At 39.2% G+C, this 25,073-nt stretch overlaps 1 protein-coding gene across 3 annotated transcripts in view; it reads left to right on the top strand.

Annotated features, from left to right (window-relative positions):
* The window catches only part of LOC103826066 (mitogen-activated protein kinase 10), a 71,600-nt gene that overhangs the window by 40,434 nt on the left and 6,093 nt on the right, over nucleotides 1-25,073 (top strand). For 2 of the 3 annotated variants that reach the window (XM_030239596.2, XM_050973697.1), the window contains exons 8-10: nucleotides 14,436-14,618; nucleotides 16,803-16,927; nucleotides 24,929-24,992. In XM_030239596.2, coding sequence (XP_030095456.1) covers nucleotides 14,436-14,618; nucleotides 16,803-16,927; nucleotides 24,929-24,992 — 372 coding nt within the window. Of the gene's footprint in view, nucleotides 1-2,865; nucleotides 2,938-14,435; nucleotides 14,619-16,802; nucleotides 16,928-24,928; nucleotides 24,993-25,073 lie in introns of all 3 variants that reach the window. The other variant, XM_050973698.1, reaches the window with a different exon arrangement.

Genomic DNA, 25,073 nt, shown 5'->3' with positions numbered 1-25,073 from the left:
TGCATCTCTGGTCTCTGGAGTGTCCTGTGGCTTGCATTGAATGAATTTCATTTTGAATGTCACAATTTTCATTGAATGACAGTCAGATCTTATTGAGTGCAAGACTGAAAAGCCTCCTCAGTGGGAATTTGTTTGGGCAAGAGCAGGTACAGATTCTCCCTATAGACTCCCTCTCAATGTTTTTTGAAGCCCCAGAGAACCTCCAGTTTTGCAGGAAGAGAATGTAGATTTATCAGGGAAATGTCTATGAAAGGTTTACTTAGGTCCTCTCCATATAGAAACATCTTTGGATAGTTCTACAATTCCTGACCCTTCTGCATCTCTGCTGGAGGGAATCTGAAATCAGGAAGGATGAGCAAGCACTCATTTGAGTCAGGAAGTACCTGTTTGGTGGGGAATCAGAACCAGGGGGTGGCCCAGAGAAGATTTTCTGCATGGTTAAAATGTTTTTTCCTTTGGTCAGGAAGCCACGTGCATTTGGTTTTTGGTGAGCATTTGGTTCAAGCTGGCTATGCCAGGGTGGTATTTGGTGTCCTTGGCAAGTTTATTCATATTCTGAAGTGTGTGTACACATTTAAGAATGTGTTCCAGAGTGTGCAGTAATCTGGTTTGTAGAGTTTCTGACCACATTAAAAATCCCCTACTCCTGGTAGTCCAGGACCTGGATATTCCAGTGGCAAGTGGGTTTCCCATCAAGGGCTACCCAAATCCCGACAGTTCCACTTCAGAGTCTTGAACAGCTGTAGGTTAAATTCCTTAACACTGTTTCACATGATCTTAAAAACATGAAGAAGGTAAGATAGTTGCTAAACTGAAGCTTTACCTTGAATCATTAAGAGGTCTGTCACTAGAAGTTAGCCTGCCCTTGATTAAAGCTTCCATGTGTTATTGCAGCATTGCCAGCATTTGTGATTACTCACATTTAAAAAAAAAAAACTTTTACCAGGTGTAGATTTTCAGTGCTTTGGAGCTGAATACAGGTATTTAGAGATTGTGGTGCTCTTGATTTTTTTCTGGTGTTTGTATGAGTGAAATTACTTGGACTACAACATCTGGATTGATGTTGGACTAAATGAAGCAGAGGATCAAGGCATAGATCTCAGTTCTGCAGTCCTTTCTGGAGCTTTGCACAAGTCTCAGTGCCCTGACTGGGACTTCTGACAGCTGCTGCTGTATGTGCTAAAATTCTTAACCTCCAACTAACTACTTCTAGCATGCAGCCAGATCCTGGTTCCACTTTGATTTATTTCTAATTGCCTCAGGAGGTGAAAACCAGGCAGCAGTCAAGAAGGACGTTGGTTATATTTAGGTGTTTATCTTTGCTCCTTCTGGTTTGGAAATTTTCAAAGAGTTTCCTTCCCAAAATCTCAGGCACAGAGGGGAATAATCATCTCTGATTTTACATGGTTTGCAGTTTAGTAAGGCACTAGTTCAACTTGTGTGTGTGCCCTCTGGAGCACAGCATAGAGCAGTGATGTCAGGAGGCAGCTTCTGAAAAGAAAAAGGAATTAAAAACAGACGAACAAACAACTGCTTGCTCTATCTTTTCCTGACATTTTGCATGCCATTTAGCTTGTGATGAAAGCAGCAATAATTTGCATCTCTAGGTCTGCTTATTGCTTCCAAACAAGTAGCCTTTTCTTTAGTTCTTTGTTTTTTGTTTATTGATTGATTTATTTATTGTGTAGTGTTGAAGCTTTTCATATGCTAAACAGAGCAACAAGGGAACCTTAGACCCAGGCATGTTAAGATTTCCACAAATAGGGCATTTGTCTTCAAAGTCAAATGCACTTTAAACTGTTGCTAAATATGAAATTGTAAGAGTAAATTTAACCAAGCAGCATGATGCTTTCATATTTTTTCCCCAGTTCCTGGCCCTGAGACACCAGTCTGTCCCTGTGCTTGCTTTCATGCCCTATGACTTATCATAGAGCAAGGACAGCAGAGGTAATGTGGTTACATGGAATCAGTATGGGGGAAAATGCCACCTTAATCCTGTGCTGGATATAAGGAGTCTGAGTTTCATCTTGTGGTCCAGTGTAAATTGTGGTGAGCTTTGTTTGACCCAGCTGAACTGCTCTTCCCTGTAGGAGGTAAATAGGCCCCAGATTTTCTCTGAATTTCACTGCAGAAGGTGCAGCTTAGCACTTCTGTGTCTCAACTGGCCTATTTAGAAATCACCACTTCCTATTACGGCATATGGAAATCTCATGAGATTCTCAAGATCCCTGTGATGGACTGCTGGCTTCACTGAGATTTGCTGGAAGTGAGCCAACAGGCCCTGAAGCAAGCATTGTTGGAGTTGAATGATCTCAAAAATTCTATTAATAACCCTGAATCAGCAGTGGATATGTCTTCACAAGGACCCAAGTTCCTTTTGTGGCTTCTGGCAGTTCAGCTTGTGAAAATATGCATGGATCTCTGGTAGCTGGAATGATAAAGGAATAGCAATTTGCATATCCTTATTGAATACAGAGACCAGCATTCATTTACAAGACAAAGCATCATAAACCTAGGCAATGAATACAAATGAAAACTTGAAAAAGACAAAATTAATTGGTAAATTTTAATTACAAAGTTTTATTATGACACAGTAGCCAGCCGTGGGTCTCAGTTGGGTTTCTGTATTTAATGGCATTGTCTTTCATCCTCACTGGGGTAATGGAAACTGTTGGAGTTGATTTTTCTCAGACCTGCTCTGTTGTCATGAAACTTGTGTGCTCAGGCAGAAAAGCAGCCACCGAGAGCAAGAGGCAGCTCTGTGTCTGCAGGCTCTGTGCTATAGCATGATTGGATAAGTCTTCTCATTTGTTTGTTGTTCTGTTCCTGTTTTCTTGTTTACCTTCATTTCATTTTTGTTTTCAGTTGACATGTGGTCAGTAGGGTGCATCATGGGAGAAATGATTAAAGGTGCTGTGTTGTTCCCTGGCACTGATCGTATCCTTCCTAGCAGCCATCCTGGCCCCTGTAGGTACTTCCAACCCTTTCCCTTCCAGCCCCTTCCCACTGGACTAGTGCTGACACACCTCTGTTCTGTACCTAAAGAGCTGCCTTAAGTCCCACTGCAAAATCCCTGCAAACCAAAATGTCAACAAACCATCACTGCCTCTCAGCAAAAGCCTTAGGTGAAAGCCGCAGTACGTACAGCACGAGGAGATGGAAAACAGCATCCCACAGAGCTCATCAGCATCGCTTTCTGCAGCCAGTGACCACAGCTTTGTGTTATGAATGTCTCTATTAATTTGGTGGTGTGTGTTTGGGAGGGCTGTGTTGCACAAATGAGGGTTTTTTGAAGGTGGTAGAAGGGGAGGCACAAGTCACTGCTTACTTCAGGGAGAGATGTTAGAGGCTCTGCGTTTCACCTGCATTTCTGCATCTCTGTGATACTCAGACATAAATCGTAAAAATGCTTATTTGTTATAGACTCATAGAATTGCTTATTTGCTTTGTTTGGTTGCTCTTCAGGTGATATTAAAGTACAAAAGTAGGAAATGGTTTCAGTTTGGGCACAACTTCTTCCCAAGACTAAAATCACCACTTGGTAATAATTTAATGACTCAGAAGTCTGGATGTTTCTTGGGAAACTGTTGTAATGGACTTGGGTCTGCCATCTTTTATTTAAGTACATGGAACTATTATGTGAAAGCAGAATATATTCTTGGCATCAACAAGAAGAGATTTACAGATAAACACACTAAATCAGTGGACAAGCAGACTAAGAATATATTTGTTTTCCTTAGAGACCATTCTGCACTCAGGGCTGAGGCAGCCATATTTCTTATTGTGTTCCATGCTTTATTGAAGCACTTTAGTATTTATCAGATTGTGGAACACTTCCTTGTGTGTAACAATAACTGAGAGCAGTACATTTGATCTAATTCCTGTCTTTTACTGTCCATAGGACCATGAATATGAAAAATGGACATGGCCTGTGTGTGAGTTTTCCTTCTATTTTAAATTCTGTACTTTAATGACAGAGAAGTTTCCAGGCATTATTAATTTTTATGTAACTTTCTCTGGGTAGGTGTGCATGTACACTTGTGTGTGTAAATGCACATACTTACCAGCTCACTTCAGCACTTCTGACCTCATTTACATTTTAAAGGGTTCAATATTTTGATCAAAATAGGGGAAAAAGTATCATCTGAAGAGCATTAAAGAAATGAAAGTAGGTAATTATATCATTAATATTTTCACAGCCTTGCCTAGTAAAATTCTAATTTGTGTTTTGTCCCAAATGCTGGGTGAGCATACCCATATTGAAATGAGCAATGCACTTTCCTTGTGTCTTTGTATGATCTGGAGCACATCTCCTCTGCCTATGTGAAAGTAAACGTTTCCCTTCTGTGTGTTAATGGAAATCATTAGCACTGATTTGGGCTCCAGATCTGCTGTGCTTCTGTTTCCTGTCACTGTGGAGTCAAACATTTAAGCATCCCTCAGTGATGTAGTCATAACTGGTTTTATGTTCACAGACCTACGTTTTATAAGCTAGGATTTAAAGATATTCCCAAATAAGTCCAAAAAGAATTGAGTATGTCTTAAATAGCACTTCAAAAACTGGTTTCTTTGACACAGCTGCAGGCTTGTTAAAAAGAACTTGCACAAAGCCTCTATAATTAAGGCATTGTGTGCCATCTATTATTGCAATAACTCCACAGAAATTGTCATCACCAGCTGCTGAATTCTTTGGGATTGGTCTGTAATTGAGTTCACGTTCTTCATTTTATTTATGATACGTTGTTAAACTTGCTTTGTGTTTTTTGTACCTCTCTGCTTTTCTTCTGCTCTTCCATGGCTGCCAATTCCATGGACAGAGAACGATGCCATCGCTTTCTTTCAGGCTGCTCCTCAAAGCCACGTCTTCTCCAAATCCATCCCCCACACCCCTTCCCTGCTGCTGAGCAGCCACGAGCAGGGGTTCAACACTTCTGGCTCCCCTGCCCATCTGTGCAGCTGAGAAGCAGTCAGGAAGCTGCAGGTTCCAACCCAGCCTGCTGAGATCAATGACCTCCTGCCATCCTCTGCCTTAAACCTGCACAGAAAATGCTTAGCATTGCTGTAAAAAACATTATTTCTTCAGAGGAGTGATGGAGTTGGGCAGCTGGATAATTCCATCAGCAGGGACTCTAAGCCCTCAGAGCTCAAGGGCAGCATACTTAGGGATGTAAGTAATTAAACATCCGTTTCTTTAAAAAAGTTTCCTCTTTGACATAAAATGGGTTAAGCCTGGCAGTGTACCAGAATCTGCTATCAGCAATTTTTTCTTAACAGGCAGTCTTTCATTTCACATCCACACTGTGTTTTGAAGAGTATTTAATACTAATTTGTGTCAATTTTTATGCATAAATAACCATGAAAAGCAGTTTTGAAGCCAGAAAATTGAATATTCATGAGAAATGCACTGTCAGTCATATATTTGACTGCAAAATTTACTATTTGCCATTTTCCAGTGGTTAAGGAATACAGGTCATTTGATGCTGTTACTGTTTACACAATTAAATAGACCATTCAGCTAACTTTAAAAATTTCAGTAGCAAAATTCAGAAGCAGAAAAGCAGAAAATGCCTCTGAGTAAGTGCAGAGTGGAGTGCTTTGCTAGGCTGCTGCTTTGTCCCACTCCTGCAATCCATCTGAATTCACTGAAATCACTGGGGTGAAGCTGAGAACAGAACCCACCTCTGTTCTCTTTTAGCTCCCAATTGAGAAGAATGATTGGCGGTGTCCAAAATCCTCAAAATTTTACTATTTCTCCACCATTTTTGGTTTATGCATGTGATGCACCTAATTGGTGTGCTATAGCTTTTTCTTGTTTTCCTTTGAATTTTTAAATTTCATATGAAAACTTCTTTTCAATGCTGGCAGCAGTAGTTCTGCTTTCAGAAAGCAATCAGCATGAAGCTTGCATCTAATTGTGCCTCGAGCAAGGACGTGGTGTGTTGTGTTGCCTCAGGAACAATGGGATAAGCTGGCTGTACCTGAGTCTGACTCTTGTTCCACATGGTCTCCTCAAGATTTAATGAGGGAGACTGTTAACCTTTTCTCATTGCTGCATGGATGATCTGGAGAAGTGAAGGAGGTGCCTCAGTCCTCTGCTGAGCTGTGAAAGTGTAGTTACACATTTTTTTTAGCCGCTGCAGGCAGTTTGGGCAGACAAGGATGAATGTGCCTTTAAATCCTGTACTTGGACAAGCTCGGGGAGACAATATTCAGTAGAGAGATGTCAGCTGCACAAGCTTATGCAGCCTTCTTCTACCTTATTCTACAGCTGCAATCATGCCATGCATGTTGTAGGGACTGGAGTATAAGGGGATTTCTGGCTCTTGTGCTCTGTGGAAGTGTCCTTAAACACATGCCAGCTCTGTTCTGCTCCTTTATCCCTGAGGGCAGCTTCCCACAGGGTCCTGTTGTTCAAGACTTCTTGAACAGCTGGAAATTTGCTTTCCAGAAATTTGGGGTCCTGACTTTACTCTTCACCTGACCCATATCCCTCAGGACTGCAAACTCCACCAGTGCAGGATCGCTGCAGCCCCGGCAGCCTTCAGTGGAGTTTAGTGGTGTCTTGTCAGTGCTGGGCTCAATGATCCTAGAGGTCTTTTCCAACCTAAACAGTTCTATGACTACATGAAATTTCTCCCTGAAGTTATTAGGTATCAGTCATATCAGAGCTCTTGAAACCTTCAGCCAGTGCCAGGTGCAGCAGCAGATGTGTTTGTAGAGGAAGTTCTCCAGCCATCAACAGATTTGATGAGCTTATACTTGGGCTGAGCTGCTGAAAAAATGCTGGGCAGAGCTTCAAAGCCATTTTGTGGAATTCAGGAGGTTAACAGGGCCTTTTTGAGCTCAGGAAGGATAGCTGAATTTCAGAAGATAAGCAACATCAATAAAGATTCTCGCAGTTTGAACTCCTTCAGCTGAGAAGGAGTTGAGCTGAGACTCAGTGCTCAGAAAGTGAAGAACATGACCAGTGTGAGATGCAGAAAATAAACAGAAATACATGTAAGCCATCAATATTCTTGAAGGACCTCTTTTTTAAATCCACACTTCTGGCCATTTTATTCCAACAAAAACAGAACCGAGTTTTTCAAGACTCATGTTCTGAAACAGTAGTTTCACCTTTTGATAGATTGCAGGCAACTAGAGTTAATTTACTTACAAACTTTGCATCAAATTGATCTGCATTTCTGGTGAAATACAAAGCAGAAAAATTACAGTAGTTTCTGAAAATACTTTTCAATATACACATTTTGCTTAATAACTTTGTCAAGGATCCATAAACAAATGCTGCTGTATTGAGTCAGAATTATCTATAAAGTCCCACAATATCTGTACACAAGTCATTATAGCACAGGCTGCATTCTTTTTTTTTTTTTTTGAAAGATGGGTTTGTACTTTTTAGGATTAGTGGAAAAATTATTTTCTCAGGCATGAAGATCTCAATAACTGCCCTAAAGCTTTCTCTGCTTTAAGCAGAAGATGTAGGGACTGTTCTGAAAACATGAGAACAGGTTATTGGAAACTGTTCCAGCAAACCTTCTAAGAACTAATTTTTTGTACCTTTTCTTTGTCAAGAAATCTGAACTGATTGAAAAAGACATAGAGCCTGCAGAAATTTTGCACAGAAGTCTACTGTGATCTTACCTGTTAAAACAAGTACAGATTTAAAGGTTACAACAGTAAGAGAAACAGCATTTTGTGATTTTCAGGGTATCAGTGGCAGTTAGAAATCATAAACTCCTTAGGAAAAGCAGCTTTGCGTATTTGCACAATAAATTAATTCTGCCTTAAATCAGAGATGAGAATTATACTCTGTTTGAAAAGTAATTTTTTGGTGTGGTTTTTCTGTGAGTAATAATACTGGATGAGCAGTGGTTCCATGGAAGCAGTGCTGCTCTTGGATAAACTACCAAAAAATGAGTGCCCAGGCTGCAAAAATCCACTCCCAGCACTATTAAATGGATGAAAGGTTATTCATTGCCTACTTAATTATTTTCAATACAGCAGTGTAACTCTTTTAGAAATGTTTGTACTAAACACAAATTGTTTGAACTTTGGCAGTGTGCTAACAGCTTATCATTTTATTTTGGAAAACCTGCCATCTGTATGTAAATACAAGGAAAATGAGAACACTTGCTCCTATCCAATAATACATTTCAGAGCATACATTTTGACAACTGCTCTATTGCATATTTATTATATTTACTCATGAAGATTTATTTATTTCTCTCTTTATTCAGCCTTTTCTCTTTGCTGACTTTCCTTCCTTTGAGTGATGTGTACAGCTTCCACTCCTTGGAAGTCAGAGAAAATGTAGAGATAGAACTGATGATAAAAATTCATGAAGTGTTGGTGAGCTGAGGGCTGCTGGAGGTGGCTCAGCTGATAGATAGATATAGAAATAGATTGATAGATACATGAATATATAGAATGGTGTATGTTGTTGAATATTCTTGAACTTTGAGGCCAAAATTTGTCTCTCCTTAAACACTGGGGAATTGAGTAACTGTTAATTATTGTAAAAACTCACTCGTAAAAGGCAAACGGAACTTTTGAATAATTACACAAATGAAACACAGAATGGTTGCATTTTCTTCTGATTCTGGAAGAGGAGAAACCCTACAGTTTCCAGGAACCTGTTTTCTATATTTTGGGCTTGAGGAGTCTATTCTTGATTTCTTATCCATGTTGTTGCAGGTTCACCTGAGATTCAGAAGCAAACTGAGCCCATATCTGCAATGTTTCTGTTTTTACTGACAGTAAAAACAGAAACATTTCAGGATTGTAATGTATCACTGAGATCCTACTTCCTATGCCAACTCCTAGGTGGCTTTTATGGCTTTTTACCTGTAACATATTTGTGGTGTAACAGCTGTGGATGCCCCATCCCTGGAAGTGCTCAAAGCCAGCTTGGATGGGTCTTTGAGCAACCTGGCCTGGTGAAAGCTGTCCCCACCCAGGGCAGGGGACATGGAATGAGATGATCTCTAAGGTCCAATCCAAACCATTCTATGATTTTATGATTTGCTTGCTGCTTTGTAAGCACAGATGAGCAGCAGCTGAATGAAATACCAGCCAAAAAATAGTATTTGAAAATTTTACTTAAGGAGCCACAAATGGGCATCCCAAATGTTATGTTGGCATCTGCACAATGAACTCCTAACTCCTGAATGATCAATGGTAATCTTCTTAAGTAAATTATTTGTGCTACATGTTAGTTCCTGTTATCACCACATTCTGTTATTCCATATAAATAGCAATTATTAATCTGAACAGTGCACAGTATTTTCTGTTGCAGTCTAATTTTTACAAATGCCACATTCTTCTCAAAGTGTTCACCTTGGAACAGAAAATGCTTTATAGTTACTGTCTTGTCAGATGGTAGCATTTTCAATTCCTTTTGTGTGGGTTTTTTTTTGTAAACTGCGTTGGCATCAATGTGTAAATTGTGGGACTGTGGAAAAAATACAAATATGACACTGATGTCTCCCACAGTGAAGCTGGTTAGTGTCTTTTTTAGCAGATTTATTTTAAAAAGAAGGGTCCAATTAAAAATGAAAAAAAAAATTGGCCTATCATCTTCGCAGTTGTTGCCACAATTTGGTGTTGGGGAGGGAACTGCAGAGCTTTTTATGGTAATTATTCTAAATTTGACAAGTTATGAGCATTAAAAAATTGCCTGAAGTGGAGCAGTTAGTTTTTGTTTGTGGAATATGCAGATTTATGAAGAAAACAATTAGCAAGGTGGTTCCCTCAAGATTTTGAGATTGAAAAGAGATGATCTTCCCCTGTCTGCCTGTTACAAACAAAACATCCTGTGTCTGTTTTGTTTATGTTGTGCCTACCTTAAGAAAAGCAAGATTTGACATGTCCTAATTTTAATGATGTCCAGAAGCAGCCCATTTATCCAGAAAGAGCAAATCCTGCTCCTGTGCAGCAAAGCTGGTGCTGGACAGGTGGAGCAAGAGCAGTCCAGTGTGCCAGGCAGGGGAGCATGATTCCCACAGCACCACCACTGTCCAGAACAATTCCAGCAGCTCTCTTACAAACAGCCATTCTGGCACCATTACTCCTGTTTCCCCCACCACAGTCCATTGATACTGCTCCAGGAGGATTTCAGAAAAAGGCTCCTCTTTCAGATGAACAAACATGAGAGAATAAGTTGTTTGTATTGCAGTATAACTGAAACATCCTAAGGCAAACAGTAACTCCTCCTGCAAAACCTTGCTGTTGAACTTAACAAAACCCAATTCTTTGCTCAAAAAAAGTGTAATTTACACAGACACATCATGAGAAGGAAAAAGAAAAATTGCTATGATCTTGAGGCTAGATAGGAAGACAATAATTTGTTGTCTGAATTGTTTTCTTAATTACAAGTTACTACTTTGTACCCTGTATAAATGCTTTTAATATTTTCTGATTGAGACAGACAAGTATTGTAAATTTTCTCTTATAGACAAACTCAATTTCCTTATAGTTGTATGGAAATTTTCAGGAATTTTATTTATCTGAGGTTTACAACTGAATGAACAAAACACTGATTTTTTAATCCATGTTTTTGAACTATATTGCATCAGTGCACACAGAAAAAATACAGATACACTTTCAGCCTGTTCCTCTAAATAGATGACTTTACTGTGAAATCTGATTTTTTTCAAAAGAAATGCTTTATCGTTTATTCACAATATTATTTTCCCATTAAATTTTATGCCTTTGCTTTAGAAAAATATGTCACTTAATCTGCAGTTCAGCTTCATGTTATTTTCCAAATAAATAACTAAGTATTTAGAAAGCAAAGGAGAACAATCCTTAGGAGAGTATAAAGCTGCAAAGAGAAAAGGTGGCGGGTGAGCTTGAGGCAACCTGAGGCCTCAGTGACAAATCTTCATTCAAAAGATACTCATTTTAGATCTATTTTTTCAAATCTTTGCTGTAACTCTGTGTGACCAACTTAATGCTACAAAATGCCATATTGTTAGTGCCAGAGGCAAGCTAATAAATCCAGGTTAGATCCCCTTCTTCTGTCTTAAATCATAGAGATGCTGTTATGAATGGTTGACACATTTCCCTTGATCCTGCTTGGGGCAATGGACAGCTGAACTGATTCAAATAGCTGTTAAGCAGAAATTCCATCATTTTCCAGAGCTTTGGGTTAGAATTCTTTCCAACTGTCAGTCTGTCTAACATTTGCTTAATTTCAAGGGGAAAAACAGGGTCCTCTTTTTTTCTTGTTCTTTAAGGAACTTTTTTCCTTTTTTTTTTTTTTCTGGAAAACTTCTGTCAGAGTTATGTGGTCACTAACTTTTAGTACCATTTTTTTCAATAATATCAATAGTTTGAATTTCTAATTAAATCACATCACCTACTGTAGATTTTGATTCACATTAGGACTGTCCTGTAGTAACATTTGTTTCCTGCAAAATTGCTGAAGCTAATGCTGGCTGGCAGCTAGAAAAAGCTGTTTCTTTGCTTTCATGTGTAGACCTCAGATTTTTTCCAAGACTTTTCTGTAATCTCATACCATGATAAGTACAACTTCTTATCACCAAGTGTATCACAGATGCATCACACGTGGTGACTGCATAAGACATTACAGTGAAATGGAGCTGGACCAGCATTCTGCAAGAGCTTTATTACATTCTTGCACATTTTCATCGATTGGACCTCAGAATATAATCCAGTGGTTTTAAGGTCTAGGTAAGGGGAGAACCATTACTAGAGAGAAAATGTGTGTGTCCAGCTGACCCAAACATTATCTGCTTTCACTTAACATGGTTTTGTTATTGCTGTTATCAGGTCAAAAGCAGTTCTGAGTGCTCCATCATGTCAGTTTGTGTGTGTGTGTACATGTAAATGTATCTAAAGAGCAAATGAATGTATTTTATTTAAGGGTTTTGGTAGTATACGAACAACATAAGTCAGAAAAAATGCAGTAAAGAAGCACAGCTCAGATCATTCATTACTCAAAACCAGTCTCTGAGGGTGCTGTGACATAAAGCCTGACCTTTTGGCTCTTGGCAAGAGCAGGGCTGCAAAAGGTCCAGTGCTATCCTGCAAATCAAGTCCAGTCAAGGAGCAGGACATGGTGGCTCTGCCTGTTCTGTTGCCTTTGGCTCTGGTTTTTGCAGTGGTGACTCCATCTCAACATGTCCCAGTTGTGGGTGGTAGTCTGCTTGTGTGTTGTTTCTTACTGAGAGCCTTTCTGTCAGCTTAGAAGAAATGTGTGCAGTGGGAGCTGATCTGTTGTCTGTGGATTTTCCTTCTCCCTTCTCCGTCACCACGGACGGTGGTTCCCATCGTGGAGGCCCTATTATGGGAACTTTTTGTACCCCTCTTCCCTTATTGCTCATGTCTAGGGCATCTTACTACATCTTCCCTCTCAGTGTGTCCAAGTCCCACCTAATTCTGTGATCCCAAAGATCGGTTTTCCTTTGGCCTTCACTAAATGCCTGGGAGATTGTTCACCTGCTCTGTACAGAGGTGACCTTCTTTGAAACAAGTTCCTGTGTTTGGACCTCCCTATTTATCAAACACTTCACTCCACATGCACAGGTAATGCTTCCAGGGATGATTTTAGAGCTTGGCTTTCTCACCCATTTAGCTTCTCTTGGTACCACTAACAGCCTCTTCATTTCTGTACTCTCTGTTCTTCTCTGCAAAGCATTTACACACTCTGTATTCTCAAGTTCCTCAGAGAGCTGCTTCTGAAGCAGTTCAGCCAGCAGTCACTGAGGTGTCTTGACCTGAACATTAGTCTAAAATGTCAAACCACTTTATTTTCTAATGAAATATTTAATGAAATATTCAGGGTACTCTTTGAGCAGCTGTAGTCTTAGATAACTTTACTGTTGTTGCAATTGCTCAGTTTTCTGTTGAGAAAAAAATATTTTTTAAGGACAACACAAGATAAGCTACGTATAACCTACAGAGGGTGTGTGTGGGAGGGGCTTTTCTACATAAATATTCATGTTAGTTTAAAAAATAAGAGGTATTCAGAAAATTCTTTCCAGACTGCTGCTACTTCTAGCAGCCTTTTTCAGCTGAAAATAAAACCATTTAAAACACTGCTTTGGAATCCTTAAAGCGTATATTTAAATGATTTTCATTCCTTTAAACATTTTTGATTAGTAAACCTGCAATTTTTTAATTAATTATTAGCTTTTTTATGTTCAAATAAGATAGTTCAGGTAAATCCAAATTTTGTCTGTCTTTACTTTCCAAGATATGTGAAAAGACTGTTTTCATTTCTCTAAATTAAAATACTTTTTAAAATCTGAAATTGCTACTGCAACCAAGAACTGGTTTTTGCTTGACTATATTTTTTCTGCTATCTGTCTTAATATTTGGAAAACTTCTCCACACTTTTGATACTGATGAAAATAATAACTTAAAAGAATACTTTTAAAAAAAGAAATCTTTGTGCTGAAATGCTTTGAATGTTTGTCTTTTAAAAGCCTTTTCTTTCCAGTGTGTTCTCGGCAAAACTCCCTTTGTCATATTTCTCAGTATCAATGTACCCACAGCTACATGTAACCCTCCTTAGTTTTTCCCCATGTAGTCATCAGGTTCTTAGCTCTGTGAATTAGTGTGATCTAGAGATGCTACTGATAATTTGCTTTTTTGTTGGCGCAGTCAGTCTTGTTCTGAACATGGCTGAAAGAGCTACATAACACCCATCAGGTGCCTAAATGTTAGCACAAGAAAACTAAAATATCAACGCCCCAACAAATAAAAAGATCAGTACAAAATGTCTGTAATACACTTTCTTTTTAGGCATTAGAGCCTGTTCCCCATTAGCCAGTATCAGATTAGCAATGTAGCTGTCACTTTCTCAGTGAAAGAGAAACATCTGTCTACACCTGTGCATCATTTGTCAATAGAAAATGAGTCCCAGTGTGTACTTAAAAAATCAAACAAATTGTTTTTGAGGGGTTGCTGGTTGGCTGGTATTGGAAAAATTAGCATCAGTGAAGTTATTGGAGAGAGTAAAGTGCAAAGCAGATGAGTGGAAGAAGTTTTTTGTCCTGTGCAGAGCTTCTTGAAGCCAGCTGGGTCTCCCTCTCCACAGACTGAATAGAGAGGCAGGTGCATATGTTGTTCTTCCAAGCTGATGTAGTGACAATTACCTGCATGTAAAAAAAGGGAGTGCAAGTCACTGGATTTCAAGTTTTTAAAAAAAAAGGTAACAAGTGTAGGCCCAAAGTGTGTGTTGTTCTGTGGTGGTCATGGTTTTAGAACTACACAATGTTCTGAAGTTGTGTGAGAGAGTTTTCCCTTTGCAGGCTGTTGGACCTGGAGGAATAGTGAGAAGGATAGTGACTGTAAAGATGTTATGAAGGGAGTTAAATACCTCTGAGAATTCTCAGAGAACACAAGCAGAAATGACAGGAGGCTATGTGGGGGTTTGCATTTTGTTTCCCTTAACTACTGGTGTTCAGATATTGATCAGTGGAATAAAGTTATTGAGCAGCTGGGAACACCATGTCCAGAATTCATGAAGAAGCTGCAGCCAACAGTACGGAACTACGTTGAGAACAGACCCAAGTATGCTGGCCTCACGTTCCCCAAACTGTTTCCAGACTCTCTCTTCCCAGCGGACTCAGAACACAACAAACTCAAAGGTATGTCTGACAAAGGGACGTGGTTCATGTGCAACAGCTGCAGTGGAATGAAGGCTTTTCCAATTTTTCTTCTCTCTAGTTGCACTCCATTTAATGGAGTTAGTTGCAGACCAGTGACTGCATGGGCTTTGTTCAGCTGAGAGGCAGGCTTTGCAAATGGCTTTTGGAGATCCTGGTGCTCAGGCAGCCAAGGGAACGTAGTCACTGATGCATTGAGAATGTTCCCATGGTGTTCCATGTGATGATCCTGTGCCTCAAGGAATTGAGGTGTTCCTTTACTCTTATTCTTGAACTTTTAACACAATGGAACAATCAAACTTCCATTGGGAGATCTCAGTACTTGCACTCGTGGTTTTTTAAATGAAAAATACCAGTTCAGCCAAATGCCTTTTTCATAGCTCTGCCTTTACTAGAAAATAGAAATATATTATCAAGATCAGCCAAAATGAAGTAGCCGAGGTTTAGTATCCTCTGAGGTGTATTTCTTCTTTTGAAAAATCGTGTGGGTCACTTAAGATATGTGAAGTAGAAAACTAACTTAATTACAGTGTGACTAGATATCCCCCTGTAGAAGAAAAAATTGCCGTGATTTTAATCATAGATTGAAGTATTTTTTTCACTTGAATGGGGCATTGACCTTCAATGGGAAAGAGTGATTATTGTGTTTTTAGTAGGCAGCCCCGGAGCCCCTGCAGACCTGTGCTGTGCACTGGCTCTGCACCACTCCAGTCCTTGGAGCCACTCACCACACTGGCATTTAATGGTTTTCAATTGCTTGCAATTTGCATGTCATAACACGACCCAGAATTTTCTTCCAGTTAACAACTGCTTCATAGCCAAGCTACTGTCCTGGCTCTGGGAGTAAGGGGAGAGGTCTGGGCAGATGCTTTCAGTTACACAGAATTTTATACTCCTGCCACAACACAACTGAATAATGGAATTTTCCTGCATTTGCAGCTAATGAATAAAAATGACTGTCAAACATTGATAAAAGATAACAGTGCTGTTCTCTTTTGGGTACATACATTTGAGCATCCTGAATGCCAGTTCTGAAGATATAGCCAAGAAACAAGAAACAGTGCATTCAGGAACCCTGCTTGTGCAGCTTTGTATCATCCCATGCCCTGCCTAAATACAATGTAATATTAATGGTTTAGATTCTCATCCATGTATGATGAGATACCTAATAATATTTTTGCACTTACTGCTTTTTGCAACTTTTTTTCCTTTCGTTGTCTTTTTCGTTTACACAGGAAATAATTTTGACCATCCAAGAGCTTAGAAGGCTACATAGTTAATAATAGCAATAATAACAGAAATATATGTTGTTATAATTTTTTCATGTGGGTTAAGATGTTGTTATATTTTTTACAAACTCCAACTGGGAAAAATCCATTTGGGTAATGTAAAGCTGAGTTTGTGACTTTGTTGTGGCATTGTTTGCCTGATTGGCACGATGGAATATATTATCAGGTAAAATAAATCAATGCTGCAATGTAAAATTTAATGTTTGTGTGTGTGTGTGTATATATATATATATATATATATGTAGTACAGGATGATGTGCCCCACTGATTTACATTTCATTATGCAGGACAAACAAGACTCAAGCAGTTCCAAACACTTCCATTCCCCAAGGCTACAGATTTGAAATTATTGCTTCTAAGGGGATGCCTTAAGATTAACCTAATCTCTATGCCTCATTGAAATGTTTAATGCCTCACAGCAGGTTAGGTGAGAAACTTTAAAACATCCAGAGAAGTGCAGATGTTTTACTGAGCCAGTCTAAGAGTGCCTGTAAGATTCAGGCTTTGATTTAGTAATGCCATGATTTTAGACTTTATGTGAATTTCTGGACTCTGATCCTCCTAATAATCACAGACACATCAAGTGTGTTTTTTTAGGGTATTATTCATTCTTCTGTGTGGAATCTGCACATATGTAAACTGTCACTAAAGCTTGTTAGGGAGCTTCTGGTGTCAGCCCTGATTTTGGCACCTTTCTAATGAATCAGACTGATTGCTGAAGAGCTCTTGCTATGAGGAGGCAAGGGAGCAGAGATGCATACCCAACCAATCTCTCAAAGGGTTGTGCCACTGCTCTTTTCCTACCCCTACTAAGCCTCCTCTGGAGGCAGAGGTTGTTTTGTACTAACTCTGTGCTTCTCTGCTTCCCTTGTTCCAGCCAGCCAAGCCAGGGACCTCTTGTCAAAGATGCTGGTCATTGATCCGGCCAAGAGGATATCAGTAGATGAAGCCTTACAGCATCCATACATTAACGTCTGGTACGACCCAGCAGAGGTGGAGGCGGTAAGTGAGGCAGCACTCCTCCCTTCGGCATGCCAAGCACAAATGGCATTCAGGGATTCCTGCTGCTTTACAGCAGCACAACAATGAGCGTGCCGGCAAGAACAATGCCGGGGCTGCGGGTGGGCTGGGGATTGATGTGAAGTGAGATCTGTAGGAACAGGATATCTCTCTTTATTACATTCACTGATAATAGATGGGAGGAACAAAAACACTTCAAGCATATGAAGCCATTTTCTGCTTTCTTCTCGTAAGGATTTTGAATCCGCTAGCTCACCTATTCAGCTATAGAACTCAATCTGGCAAAAGATACTCTCTTTTTTTCCAAACCTTTCCCTGTAGAAGAGAGCAAACTTTTATGTCTTTTTTCACTTTTTATGTCTGTGTTCAAGGATATATGTAGAGAGGAGGAGAATTAAGCAAAAAAATAGTGGGGATTCTAAAAAAAAAATAAATCCTGGAGTCAGAATTCAGAAGAATCTTAGCAGGACATAAATTTTTCCATAAAAGGAAGGAGGGGCTCCTGTGTTTTCCTGGGCTATGGTTCAATGTACAGTATCATGTACACTGTGTGCAAACAGAAATGGATTTTTTTCTTATAATCCTGTCATGCTCTAGACACCTCTCTGTAAGCCTTGGTGAGGCTGGTGTTAACAGGGATAAGTGCAATCTGTCAGCACTTCAGTGACATGGTATAAAAGATGTTGTATAATGGCTATAGGTATAAATTCAGGGAGGTGCTCTGCAATGCCTTGTTTGAAGTGTATGAAAACAGGTTCAGAAATCTGATTTAGCCACCATAGGAAATTAAGACCTAGTAAAATTAAATCACTGTTGTTTAGTGATATCCTCCAATTCAGTCTGTGTTCTTGAAAGTACAGTAAACTTCAAAAGTAAATTGAATGTTCAAACCTCCATCAAATTTCGAGCACATGAGATTTTTTCAGAGGATGTTATTTAGGAGTACTTTTTTGGGCTTTATTTTGCCACTCTCATTTTCAGAGGGAAACTTAAATTGGAAGGCTTTCTTTTCAAAATGAACAGTTTATTAAGTTATAAATATCCATCTGTTCATGCTGACACACCTTCAGTGGTTAGCTATAAGTCATTTACTAATTATTTTCTGGAGAAAAAAAAATATTTGTGGGATATTGGTGGTTTTCTGTTCTTGCTCAGAAGGGTTCTGAGTTCTCCAGCAAGCACTCCACTGAGTTATCTGCCCTGTTACAGTTGCAGAAGAGTTAGGATCAAATTTAGTAAATATTTTCTAATGCCATGAGCAATGGGGCAATGACTCATCTCATGTATTTTTGTTAGATCTTGCCATATTTATAGTGGGCTTGGAATTTAGAAGACATCTAAAAACACCCAACAAATTAGCTGTTTGAGAGGTAGATACTTTTGCTTATTCACTTAATAATCTGACTCTGTAAATTTGACTGTACTAAACAAAACCACAGAAGGGTACAACTGAACAAAGAAAGTAGCATTGAAATGACATTTCAAAGCCCAGAAATGACCATGTGGCTCGTGAATGTTGAATTTGCAGCATGATGAGACTCTATGAGGCAACCCTGCTTTTTCACAGAGTGCCCTGCAAATGTGCAGCCAGGGAACCTGACAAGAAAGCAATGGGAAAATTAGTGACAGAGTTGTGCTTGGTAACTTGCATACTGCTTGATCTCCCACTATTTTTCCTGGTTTCCCCACTGGGATTTAGAAACCTGCAGTGTGTTCCATGTGCCCATGTTCATAGCACTCTTTTTTTTTTTTTTTTTTGTAATACTTGATAAGCACTTTTACACAGAAGTTTTTCATCATGTAAGTAAAGTTTTGGTAGTGGGATGTTTTGGGATTTTTTTAAGTTCTCTTCCCATATTGTGATATGAGACAGAATTCCTCCCACTATCAGTAATCCTGTACAGTAGGGATAACAGAAATTAGGATACAGAGGTATTAAACAAGATGACATTTTCAGCCAGTGTAGTACTGGGGAGGGAGGAATTAGGTGACTTCTGCTGTCTGGTTAGATTTCTCCTTCTCCCCAGTAAATGGCTTCATCAAAAGCAGCCAGCAGACACTGTTGTACAGTGTCCATTTCATTCAGGAGCATGAGAGCACAGGTAACTGAAAGCATTTATTGTGACAGGAATTTTGAAGTGAGCTGTTGCAGCATTGTTAAATGTCAGCATGTGCTGGAGTAGACAGTGCAGAGCACTGAAGCCAGCTCAGGGAATAAGCAGAGAATTTGGTGTCAAAGTTTAACCTGGAGGTAACAACCCTCTGTGTCTGCTCAGATTTACAGCATTATAAATGTGAGGGAAACAGATAAAACAGCCCTAGCCAGTTAAAAAGCAGACTAGTGAGACAGTTGCAGTCCTTTTTTATAAGTCTGTTATAAGTTTATGGTCTTTCAGAGACTCTGTGGGGGCAATAAAACTATTATGTCTTGTTCTAATGGGCAAACACTGTGCACAAATGGGAAGTGCTGGGAATGCAATACCCTTTCTCCCACAATGTGTCACAGCATTAAACTCTTCTGGGTGGCCCTAAATGCCAAGTGTGATTCTCTGACCCAGAGAGGAAGATGAGCTGTTATTAGATGTGGGACTTGCTATTCACCAACCACAGGAGCTTACTCAAATAGTGCTGTGGCTCTCCCACAGAACTTCTGCACAAAACAAACACAGCCAAAGCCCTCAACAGCTCTGAAACAGCATCCTACTCACAGCTAGAAACAGCCTTGCACAGGTTTGGAGCTCACCTGTGGATTTTGGATTTACAGGGAATTCTTAGGTCTAACATAGGTAGCTTGCCAGGTTCTTTTCAGCACACACAGCTTGCCACAGTATCTCTGATGAGAAAGTCACAGTGTTAGGTTCTCCAGAGCATACACCATTGTTCTGAAATTATTTTGAATAGCATGACAGTTAAGGTAATTTCTGTATTCAGCCAATGACAGCTAAAATGTGTGTTTTTAAAAAACAGGAGAACGTGCAGGTAGTGTATGGTTTGGGTTGTGTGGAATTTCCAGATGTGGAAACCTGTTATCAATCTTCACACCTAATTTAAATCTAGGGAAACAAGAGTTCACAGGGCAAAAGTGTTATTTACTAATACTGCACAGGAAATCTACTGCAAAATCAGAATAGGAACTTATAGAACTTCCTTCTCTGTTTTATTCTTTAGTTCAAGACTCTCCTGGAAGTCTCTTTTTTTTTCAGCAGCTGTTTAAGATCCACTTTTAAACAAATATTATCTTTATTACTTTGATGTTGGGATATTTACCTACATAACAGCATTTGGACTATTATGTGAATAAATGACACACACGATGCCTATTCACCCTCCAATTGCTCTGTTTTCTGGAAAGAAGAGGTTTCCAATATCTCTTGCCTCTACATGCAGACTCTCCTGTTTATTGTAGATAATCTCAGTATCTCCCTGATGACATATTAGCTTCTCCATTTTCCTGTCTGAAAATGCTGTGCTTGAGACTGTTTTCAATTACCCAGCTGCCTTTTTTTTTTTTTTTTTTTTTTGGAGTTGCTATGCATTCTCATCCTTCATTGAGATGTTTGCAAATAAATCCCAAATCTGGTATTTAATTTTTCATATCTACCCTAATGCTTATGCCTATTTGCAGGTCACTGGGTTTTATCCCAAAATGATCAAATTGTGAACAAAATGGATTCCTACACATTGCTTTAGCACAAAAAATAAAAGTAAAAAAAGTTCAGTAAAAAAAAAAAGTAAAGTTCTTCATTTTCATATTGATATATTCAAAGAGACCATTCATGTTGTATTGGATTCCATTTTGGAACCTTTTCAATGTATGTGTGATGTCATATTGATTCCTGCTTGGGAAAACTTGTTCCATTTCATGGAAACAAATCTAGCAGCAAAATTTGCTGTAGATTATTATGTCATGTTTCTGTTAACTGGTTTCAAAATTTGTCTTGAACTTTCCTGCACCTGCAGTTGTTGTTTATTATCTGATATGTGCCATCCATTAGAAGAGAAATTTCTATATTTCTATGAAACAGAAACATTAGGTGTTAAAAATATTCCTTTCAAGCATTCCTCTATGTTTGACAGTATTATACAGCACTGGTAGGTTTTGTGGGGTTTTATTCACTATAACTCCTACAGCTCTCATTCCTGGTTTTATTTTCATAGGATTTATATTTTACTGGAGTATTTCTGCATCTAGAACCATCCACAGGGGGCTGAGTTGTGAATTATCATTCATTTTTCTGTGCATGCCAATCTGTGTCTTTCTGTCTATTAATGTGATGCTGTTTCCAGTGTTGCTAATGAAAAAAACTTGGTTTATGGTTCTCAGTCTAAGGTCTAGAACAGAAACTGCTGCTGTATTGTCTTAGCCCCATATAAACTATCTATGACCAGCTGTTAAAGACAATTTTTAAAACTAGTTTGTCACAATTTAAAAAAAAACCCAAACAAATCACCCACCACTAATTTTACCTGTGAGTGCTAAGCATCCATTATGATGGAGAAGCACTTTGGAGAGCTCTGTGACCTTGGCAAACACACTTCAAAGAAGGTGTCACCTTCACTACATGACATAAGCAAGGCTGTCAGGTTGTGCATCTTTTCTGCTGTTCTTTCCTCTTGCTCAGCTCTGTATGTATAGATGTTATATGGAAAGTCTTCAATGAGCTGCCACGTTTTTTAGCACTCAGTTACAGGGCTTGGTTTTCTGCTCAGATTGATGGTGTGCATCTGTTGTCTCACAAAAGAAGTGTGCAGCTCTGCTTAGTGCACAAGCACAGATATTTCCTCTAGTCAACAACATCTATCTGTTCACAGCTGATTGATTACGGAAGCTGAACACAGCTTCTACAAAAATCTTTGTTAATGTCAGTGAGGAGGAGTGGTTAGAGAAGAAAGAGGCATTTCTTTTCTTCTTTTTTCTTTTTTTGAACCAGACTTAATCTTTTTCCAGCTTGCTTGTTGTATCTTCAAGCTGTTCAGTCACCTGTGTGTAGCCCAGTAATCTTGACTCCTTATGGTCCAGCTGTTCAGAAGCAGCTCCATCTCCAATTTCCTTGCTGCACATAATGTGTGGGGTTTTCCAAAAGCCTCTGCACAAACTCTAAGGAACAAAGGGCCCAGAGTCATCTCTCCTTCCATATCCATAGCTGAGATCATGCCTAGCCCACTGTGCAATCCTTTGGCAATTCAGAGGGAAATCCCAAGCACTTTGTAAATGAAGAGATGCCAGACCTCTGGTGACAAGCACGCTGGTGTACTTGGGATTGCACTGCAAAAATAAATATATGAATGGTATCAGTGACACCATTTAGGTTGCAGCAAAGCACCAAGGAATTTATGTATTCACTTGTTATAAGGATCTAAGCTATTTAACAATATGTTTAACCTTACACTATTAATTTTTGCATCTTCCAGTCCCTCTTTTGTCTGCATTATCTTGCTAATTCCATCACTGCCTCGTTGTGCTGCTCCACAGCTACTGCCCCAGACCCTGCAATTCTGGGAAGAGAATGCAGACTCAGGCCTTGCTCTGCCAAGCTTTCTAAAAACAGCTCATCCCAAGGTCTCCACTGTGCTGGCACTAGCACTGCAGAGGCAGGGACAGAGATGGCAGGATTTGCTGGGGTGTGAGCTCCAGCCCATTGCCTTTTCTTTCAAGCAGTGGCATGCAAAGCAATGTGTGTTGCCATGGGAAAGTGGGAATACATCAGTTTCAACATATGTTTTGGTTTTTTCTCTAGTGAATATCCCCTCTCTGGATATTAGAATGGTATTTAACAAATCCAGTAGTCTCCTGCTGTTCATCTGACAACATAAACCCCCCTTGTCTTTTGTGTATTTTGCTTTTTGGATTGTTTTTTGATTGGTTTAACTTATTTGTTTGGTTGGTTTGCTTTTTTTTCCTCAGAAGGATACCCATGTGGGTATTCTCTGTTGGGGTTTTTAAAAAAAAAATTATTATGTCCAATGAATGTTATATTTATTGAAAAATATTTTGAAAATCAATTTGTAAAATGGAAGAGCCAAGACCCATTGAAAAAACAGGGGGGTTGTTTTAGTACCTATAAGAAAAATATAATTCCTGCTTTGCTTCCGCATCCAAAAATAGATTCCATTCTTTGTTATTGTTGCCAATGCAACTGCTTGCAAATCAATCAGTTTTGGGGAGAAAATGGCTGCCTTAAACTGAAGCTAGATGCTGCCACCCATAGGATTGATTCACACCCTGCCTTGATTTGATGCTACTTGAACTCTGTTCTTTTTCTGACAATTACAGAATTGCAGAATCAACTAGGTTGGAAAAGACCTTGGAGATCATCAAGGCCAACCTATGACCTAACACCACCTTATCAACTAAATCATGAAACTAAGTGCCACATCCAGTCTTTTTTTAAACACCAAAAAAAAGCAAACTATGTAACTCTCATTTGGCCTGTGCATTTTGAAGGATTTATAAGAATACCTATGGCACTGCAGCTGCATCCACATGGAAAGTTAATGATTATGAACTCAGTCATTTTCTAAGATGTTTGATTTAAGTAGCCAAGTCAGTTTTAGGCAAAGCTTTGCACCAAGACTAAAATCAGGTGCCCAGGAGGGCATAGGTATGATAGCTGTTCTGATTGGTCTATTGCTGAGACAATACTTTTTTATTGTCTTTAAAAACCTCTAATTTTATTATCTTTAAAAACCTCTAATTTTATTATCCTTAAAAACCTCCTCCCTCTAATTTTAGAAATTGGTTTTTAAAAAAGCCACAAAACAAACATGTTAGCAGAAAAGGGGTGGTCAGCATGGAAAGGATTACAATCTATTGGTAATAGTGCACTAAGCTTTGCGGTTCTCCTATGAATTAATGAGAATTGTGGGAAAATAAATTCTTAAAATAGTTTTGGTATTCACAGCTCATCTCTGTGTCTTGAATCAATGAAAAGGTGAGGACTCAGGGAATTTGGATGGGAAAGCTTCACTTCTCCCAGTGTGAAGCACTGGCCTGGGCTTTCAGCAGAGCTCCATTTGACTGTGCTCTGCACAGGCTTCGGAGTGGTTACAGACCCTGCCTCTGTAGAGCAGGGATTTATTCATGCTACTGTCTTGCTGAATTTTTGTTACCCTTGGCTCCCTCATAGCTGTGGGTTCTGCTAGCTCACAAGTAAAAAGTCTGCAAGGTCAGCACGGGCAGAGCAGTAGAATGCTGTGCAGGTGCAGCTTCTGGCATCCTGCAGTGAAGGACAGCTTGGTTGCTCTCCCTTGTTTGACTCCAGAGAAAAATAGGAGCTGGGTAATGAGTAAGGTTACTCTGGGCTCTCTCCCTAGATAATGCCTTTGTTTCCAGAGTGTATTAATCCAGGCAATGATTACTGCTGATTTTCTTGTTGCTTATTAGCCAATTACCCCAGCTTAAGATGTAGCTGAACTAAATTAGAAGATAAATAAACCAAAGATTCTGTGGTTGTGTGAATTGAGAACAGGTGCATCTGATAACTTGTTCCTTTTGATTCTACAATTTTGTTTGGGAATTAAAGTAGTGAGGGAATCTATCCTCTTATTTCTGTCTGGAGGAGAAATACAAGTTTTTCTATGGAAGGTGTAAAAAGAGTGTTTATACTTGATAGAAGTAATTTTTGCAGGCTTCTCCCTATTTGGTATTCTGACAGTACCTCTCTGCTGGTACAAATAGTTTGGGTGTGGAGTTTCTGGGCTCAGTAGAAGCACAATGATATTGTTGACCTGGGTTTTATTTCAACTGCAGCTATGCCTCCTTTTTAAGAAAGGAAACAGAGAAGTATGTTGATTTCTTCCACAAAAAGAGTTGACTTCCAGAAGTGTTAATCCCTTAATATTCAAATGTGTTTCAGATGGTTTTGCATGTACAGGATGGATTCCAAAGAGAGAGAGGAGAAATTATCTTTAATTAAGTAATTAGTCCTGATTATTTACAGTATAACAGACAATTGACTAAACAGCTGTGTTTCTTTCCTGCAGCCTCCTCCTCAGATATATGATAAACAGCTGGATGAAAGGGAACATACAATCGAGGAATGGAAAGGTAATTGCAGTTTAGAATTACATGGGAAGGAGTATTTTAGTGGCAAAATGGTAAAAACATAGCAAAAAATATGGAAAATGT

This window comes from Serinus canaria, chromosome 4, assembly GCF_022539315.1.
Source record: "Serinus canaria isolate serCan28SL12 chromosome 4, serCan2020, whole genome shotgun sequence".
NCBI lineage: Eukaryota > Metazoa > Chordata > Aves > Passeriformes > Fringillidae > Serinus > Serinus canaria.
Note: the sequence above shows the minus strand (reverse complement) of the source record. Positions and strands in the feature narration are given on the sequence as shown.